The sequence below is a fragment of the Lepidothrix coronata genome, unplaced genomic scaffold (assembly GCF_001604755.1).
Source record: "Lepidothrix coronata isolate B3197 unplaced genomic scaffold, Lepidothrix_coronata-1.0 Scaffold149, whole genome shotgun sequence".
In the NCBI taxonomy this organism is placed as follows: Eukaryota; Metazoa; Chordata; class Aves; order Passeriformes; family Pipridae; genus Lepidothrix; species Lepidothrix coronata.
The window spans coordinates 2,148,927-2,156,174 of NW_016690329.1; the positions used below are offsets into that span (position 1 = coordinate 2,148,927).

Consider the following 7,248-nt stretch of genomic DNA (forward strand, 5'->3'; position numbering starts at 1 on the left):
AGTGGCAGCACTGCAGCGAGCTCAGCAAAGAAGTTTCTCACACCACACACCCCTCCTTCAGCTCATAGTCCTGCTGAGCTCTGCAAACTACCTGCTTGGTTCCCTCTACCACTGAAAGACAGCTTTGCCCTCTCTTTTTCATTTAAAAAAAGTAATAATTTCATTTTATACTGAAAATTGGGCAACCTACCGGGTGCAGTTATCATAAGATAATCACACTCGGAGGCTTAGAAATACTTGGATGTGCCCTGTACATGGTAATTATACCAGGGATATGATTATCTCGTGATTACCGTACTCCTGGTATGCCTCATTGTTTAATTAGAACAAATGGAATGATCACAATTATTATTTACAAATGCTCACCTCTGCCTAAATCCGAATAAAAATTTAGAAGAAATCATACATCCTACTTAGCTATATTATGCCACAAAGTATCTGAGGTGTGTTTGTCAGGCACAATGTAAAACACAGAACAGAAATTTCAGGGATATTAACATCAAAAATGCTTTGAACTGAATGACTACAGAAGCGATTAACACAAACAATTGCATAGATTGCATTAATTGCAGGCCTCCACACAGAACAGCTGCCAAGAAATTATTCATAGTTGGTCAGAGTGACATTTTGATTGGGCCAAAACAAATGACATTTTCCTTTTGCATTGTATTTTCTTAAATCTTCCAATCTGCTGCCCACCCCCAGCGCCCTCTTCCCTCGGAATAAGGAAGAAAACCAACAGCCACAACAGTAAAAATTCTCGCCTCCTGCTCCTAACAAAGGGTTCCTCCTTGCAGAGATTTCAAACAGTTGATTAAAAGTGTTTCTAGGCTATTTTCACCATTATGTTCCAAATCTGAGCAATGTTTCAAGCATAAAATGCCAACTTCATCCAGAATCTCAACAGCAATTGCTGGAGGCTGATCTGGAATACATAACCGGGACAATTAACACAATCGTGCATATTTTTTAAAGCATGAAGCATCAAATTGTGCTTGCTTTGGACACACTATCTGCTTGTCACCTATGGATTTGTGTGAAATTTGGCCTGAAGCATCTCAACAGGCTTTGTTACACGTAGAAACAATATTGGATTCTACACCCAAGAAACAAAGAAACAGGGGCAACTTCTCCACCGATTTCGCCCAGAGCAAGGGACGATCTTTTACACTGACTCAGCTGCAGCTCTGAAAGGCCAGACGGCTCTACATCAATAGGAAAGTCCTGATCCACAGAAAGGAGTGCTCCATCACTCCAGAAAGGAGTGCTATGAGCTAGGCTGGAACTTCTTCTAAAGTTCAGCAATTTTAAAATGTAACTGAGAGACACCAGGATTCCAGGAAGTACTAACTCTCCTGGGAGAAATTTCTCTGTCTCTCCTGTGGCTTCTGCCCCACTCAAGCTTAGCTTTGGTCAGTGGAGGTAGAGGATACTCCATGGTGAGTACAGATGATGAAACCTTTTCTTTCTCCAGCTGTGCTGGTCAAAGATGTATTTCTTCATCTGCTCCCCACTCTTCCCACCACCGCCTTCGAAAAACTAGTGTTTAGATGGAAAAGGTGAGAGCCACAAGGAACAAAGGAAATGATGTCTTTCCAGATGGATCCTGCCTTGGCTTTGAGCTGGAAACTGTAGTGGAGGTTACCCAGAAAAGAAGACTAATGAGAAGGTTGTGATGTTAGTCACCAGGTTTTTCCCAATCCACCAGAGCTAGACTCTTACATTTGACTGTGCTAAATCCCGTACTCACAGCAATTCACTGTCATAAAACACTTCTTCCCAGTACTGGAGAATATCAGATGTTGAAAGTCAGTTTCCTCAGTTTAGTAACGTATTTCTGCCATTGGTTTAGGGCTCAATAGACTAAGCCCTAGATGTAAAAATGATTCTTCATGCCCCAAGTAAGGACTGATTGAGCACTCAGGGAAATCCAAGTCAAAACTCCCACTAAACCCCACAGCACAGTGCAACACTGTCCACTTCTCTCTCATATGTCCAAGTTTTTAAAGTACAGCTGTAAAGCAGGGAAATGGATGCAACCAATTCAGCCAAGTGTCAGTCAAAGGCTGCCTTCCTCAGCACTTGCAGCCTCGAGTGCCCACTGTCACAGCCAGGGACAAACCAGTTTTGCAAGTGTTTGGGTCAGTGCTGGACACTGAAAGTAGGTGGTTCGTTTTTTTAAAGAAAATGGTAACCTGTATAACTCTTCCTCCTGGTAACACTGTTAAAAGTTTGACCTCCTTCTTGTATCCTGGATTAACTACCCCCAAAATGGCACCTACATCTGGAACCAAGTAGCACAAAAATATATTCCGGAAATACAACAAAGCTGCAAGTTGGACAGGTGATGTTCCAGCTCCATAAACACTGAACACATTCAACATGCATGAGAGATTCAACATGCATGAAAAAAGGACTCCTTCCTCACATAAGAAACAGTGACTGAACCCAGTCCTCGTGGCTAAAGAGAAAAGACACTGATGGAAATACCCTGGTATATTTTTTGATATGTTCATGAAATATAAGAAGGGAGAGTCCAAGCTGCCAGACCTTTAGCTTTGGGCAGACGAGTGCAGATCCCAGCAAGCCATGCCTCCAACCACATGCCTGCTGGCACAGCTCTACCCATTCTGTTGGACCCACTGAGTTTGAGGGAAGGAAAAGGTGGTGATTTCCCCCATGCTCAGCCCCCCTGTTGGAGACAGCACTGTCCCAGTGCCTTCCCTCCCTGCCAGCACCAAGGTCAGGGCTTGCCTTGAGTTGGGACGGGTCTAAATTTCCCGATTAGAGTGCAACATGTTGTTTTCAAATTCAATATGTTTCATTCTGAGGAGTCACAGTAGACTATGACAAGAAAACCAGCTGATATGAACCTCTTTCTCAATACATGCCCGCTGGCTCTCCAGGGATGGAAACCTAACAACTCAGGTGTTCCAGAGCAGTCTGATCATATTCAGCCTTTCAAATACAAAGAAATTAATTTTAACTCCACTTGGACAGACATGATGCATCTGCGATTCTGGTCTGAAAAAGCTCAGATCAAGACTGCTGGAGCCCTGCTACCCATTTCTGCTTTCACCAGCCCAGGACTCTTCATCAGTACGGAAGCAAAATTAGCTTTTCATCCTTGTCTATTCTCTCCAGTTGCAGTTAAAGTCCCTGGCAAATTCTGAAGAAAACCTAAAACATAGTTATAACGATGAGGATTCTGCTGTTGATTTGTTCATTATCACCCCAAACAGTTGCCACTGAAATGGGGACTTGAGTTCTGATGGAGGACTCCCTTACCTGTGACATAAATTACCAGGCCAGCTCTGCCTCACTTAGCCAGCCTCAGACACTGCACTAACAAGTTAATTTTCTACTCGGGTGGCATATCTTTCTGGCTTGTCACATTGTCCACTGATGTTACAAGAGAAGCTAACATCCCCCCAAGCTCTGCCTGTATCAAAGCACACGCGTTCGACTACAGAAGCCCCTGGCACCACATTGCCCTTCGCAGCGCTGGCACAGGATCAGCCACAGGTAATTTGCCCTCCAAGGTCACAGTCAGCCCTGCGGCTCCACAGAGGGCTCATATCAAGACAAAGAGCGTCAAGTGTTCACAGGGCCTGATCCAAAGGCCACTGGAAGCAAAGATTACGGTTGATTTCAACCCATTTTCTAGTGATCAAGCAGGCTCAACTCAGTCTTTTGATCTTTTTAACATATTCATATACTAATTATCTGATTTCCTGAAATCTGTTTCAACTCCTCCCTACAGAACTGCTAAACTCAGCATACCTATAGTGTTCACTTCTCAAAGAGGAGATGACACAGCCCAGAGAGGTTTACTTAGCTTCATTTATCCAAAATCACCAGGGACCAGCATCTTGCCCTGGGAAAACAGTGCTCCCAATGCCTTCTTCCCTGCCGATAGCAACATCTGAGTTCGCTCCTTCCAGGCTATGAGTCCACTGCTTTATGCCAAATGGCAACACCAAACTGGGACCAAAGACAAGTCCCAATAACTCTCAGTAGCTTCTCCAAGTTCCTGGTGCCCGTGGCACAACATCTGCCCTTGCTTACCACCAAGCAATGGGACACGTCACAGACATCTCACTGCCTTACCAATTTTTCTTAGAAAGAGAAAATAGAACAACCCTTAGATCGTTGCACGTGCTGAGCCAAGGCAAATGCTCACAACAGCATTCTCACATTGAATTTCTGATTGCATGCAAACTCCAAATGGAATAATAAACTCCCATGATCAATATGAATTTTCTCCCAACATGGAAAACACAAGCACTTCAGAAAACAACTGTCTTGCTCTTATTAGACAAAAATCCTTCTTGGGGTTTTTCTCTGAAGACATTTTTGGCTCTGGAAATATACACAGTACTTGTCATGCTTCAAAGTGAATAGTCTATCAAAGCTCAATATTAACATAATCATTACAGATGTGCACGATCTTGAACTGTGCACTATTTGGCCTGCCCTTCTGTAAATACTCAAAGCAGCATTATAAGTTTCACCACTTCACAAATCCACATTAAAATGCAAAAGATCACTGAGGCATAAATACACATACAACCTCGTGCTGGTATATGCTTAAAACCCCTTTAATTTGTTCAGTTTTTATTCAGGTCATTATTTAAAGCCCAGCTGTTTTGTGAGTTGGCTAAAACATATTAAATGGAATCCTTCATAATGAAATAGTCTGACTTTGAGAACGCCTCAGGTTTAGATGTAGCTATGGGAGGAAGAGAGAAGAACTAGAAGGAAAAATCCCTACTACTCAGTAATAGCTCTCCTAAAACTATATAAAACCTAAAGGAAGTTCATCATTTTGGAACAGAGGGATTGCTCCTTAATCTGATCAGCTGGGCAGATAAACAGGCAGAAGCATTGTCACTATGCAGCCCTTCCTGAAAATATTGCATAAGCACATTACAGATCCATTTCTTTAACTAGATCAGAACTCCGAATACAATAAGCCATGATCTGTATCAGAAATGAATTTAGAAAGGACTCTAAATCCTTGTTAAAAGGGTAGAGATGAAAAATCAGAAATGCACAACCTGAAACTGCAGACCCAAAGGGACATTTAAAGCTACAGCATCCTCATTTTCCAAGAGAAACTTACGCCTTCTTGACACCAGTTGGTTCTCCTGCCAGCATTTTATACACGCTGCCAGGTTTTCCCTTTAACTTCTCCGCACATAGAGAAATAAATTGCCAAGTGATAGGTAATAAAGGTAGATCCTTGATTTGTATTCTCATTAGCGAATTAGAGAACGAAATATCAATCCTCTTACCTTGAACTGACAGACACAAGTCACACTGTCTCCAATCCTTAAACACTCCCCATCAAATTTACAGGTATTGGTGTCGCAGAGAAAGAGATCATTTTCTCTGTCATCGTAACCTCAAATGTAAAGAGGGAAAAAAAAAAAAGTCAGCTTTGGTCTAGCAAGAGGAACAATATGGGATGATTGCATTTTAATGCACACAGTACAATAACCTTGTTGATGAAATAACAGAGTCCAGATTTTCTTTTGTCCTTCCCTCTCCTCTGTTTTTCACTTCTTCTCTTATTTCTCCCTCAGTGTTTCTCTTAGTCCATATTCCCCAGTACCTCGCACACTTTTTTTTTTCCTATTTCACAGACTTGGTTTCCTCAAAAGTCACCCGGTAATTATTCTATTTCGTGGCTCTAGGTTGGAAATGTCATCAACTTATCCCCATTCGATCACAAATCTGTTGGACAAAAGTCCAAATTGGAATTTCGCCAGCCCGTGACACAACAAAGCCCCCAATAATAAAGACAAACAGGCTGTGTGTTTTCCGTGATGGTCTGCATCATTCCAATGAAGATTGATGACCTCTAAGTTAACAGGAGAAGTGCCAGGTTCCCCACAAGCCGCTGAGTGAACCTAGCTCTTTGCCTTCATTTTCTCCAGGAAAAACCAACAGATCTGACCGAAGATTCAGTTCACGAATACAAGCATGAATTTCAGATTTTGCTAGCTGACTTCCCACTCCAACAGCGTGCAGCAAGGTATTAAACAAAACAGCTATATCAGACTCCAAACCCATTAAGATCTGAATCCATTGATTTTTTTAAAAAACATCCGAGTGCTCTTAACCATATCACTACACGTTTAAAATGAAGAGCTTACAGTGCAAATTCCCTCCGATGTAACACATTATGTACGATCCACACAGTACCCCAAATAACGCTCTTCCCCTAAAAAGGCTACTACAGTCTAATTTCCCGATTATTCGGTGTATCGGAGAAGGACCGGCTGCTGACCTACATAGGAAACACTTTATAAAGGTCAGCCCGACTTTAAGGAACAGGCAGCGCGTTCCCGGTGTCGCGGTGTCCATCCCCCGATCTGCTCTCCGTTCGGTGCGCACGGGAACAGCCGCCCGCAGGATGCGCACACGGGGCCCCGTTTCCCTGCGCCCCACGCCCGCAGTTACACGCCGGGCTGCCCCGTTTCAGCGCAGAGCCGCGCTCCGGCGGGGCCGGGGCTCTCTCTTTCTCTCTCTGCGCCCAGGGAGCCGCCCGCAGCCGCGGCGCTGCGCACCGGCGGAGGGCGCGGCTGCCGCGCCCGGCGCCGCGGAGCGGGAAAAAGCGGGGCCCCGGCGCCTGCGGCCGCACCGGGAGCGGCGGTGAGCCCCGACACCCGGGACTTTTTGCCTTCGCTATTCCCCTGTATAGAACGGGACGCGGCATCATCACCCGCTGAAGTTGGCTCCCCCCGGGCTCGCCCGCGCAACTCCGAGCGCCCGGCGCGGCTGCCGGGACACTCGCTACGGGGCCGGGCGCGGGGTGCTCCGGTGCTTACCGGAGCAGTTCCAGCCGGTGGGCGTCTGGCAGTCGCTTAAGGAGGTAGGGAAGGCCGCCAGCTTGTCGGGGCGGGCGAGGACGAGCAGCACGGCGGGCAGCAGCAGCCAGCAGCAGCAGTCGCAGAGCGTCCAGCCGCCGCCGCACTGCCGGGGCGGGGAGGGCTCCCAGGGCACCATGACTTCCTAACTCAACTCTCCGGCGGCGGCGTGCCCCCCGGGCGGCGCGGCGGGCGGCAGGGACGGGCGGCGGGGCCGCTGGGCATCCCGGGGCCCCGGCCGGCGGCGGCAGCGGGTCGGCGAGCGGCGGCCGGGCGCTACGCTGGGGCGAGCGGCGGAGCCCGGCGGGGCGGCGCGGGGGTGCGGGCGGCGGCGGGGCGGGGAGCGGCTGCCATAGGGGCCGGGCGGCGGGGA

The 7,248-nt window shown here is 46.7% G+C and overlaps 1 protein-coding gene across 1 annotated transcript in view; it reads right to left on the minus strand.

The window, feature by feature from the left end:
- Positions 1–7,047, minus strand: part of TMEFF2 (transmembrane protein with EGF like and two follistatin like domains 2) — a 127,660-nt gene extending 120,613 nt beyond the window's left edge. Inside the window, exons 1-2 of the mRNA XM_017828563.1 lie at positions 6,837–7,047; positions 5,298–5,407 (exon numbers count right to left, since the gene is read on the minus strand). Of these exons, the coding sequence (XP_017684052.1) occupies positions 5,298–5,407; positions 6,837–7,014 (288 nt within the window). The 5' untranslated portion in view covers positions 7,015–7,047. The remainder of the gene's footprint in view (positions 1–5,297; positions 5,408–6,836) is intronic.
- Between the last annotated feature and the right edge of the window lie 201 nt (positions 7,048–7,248).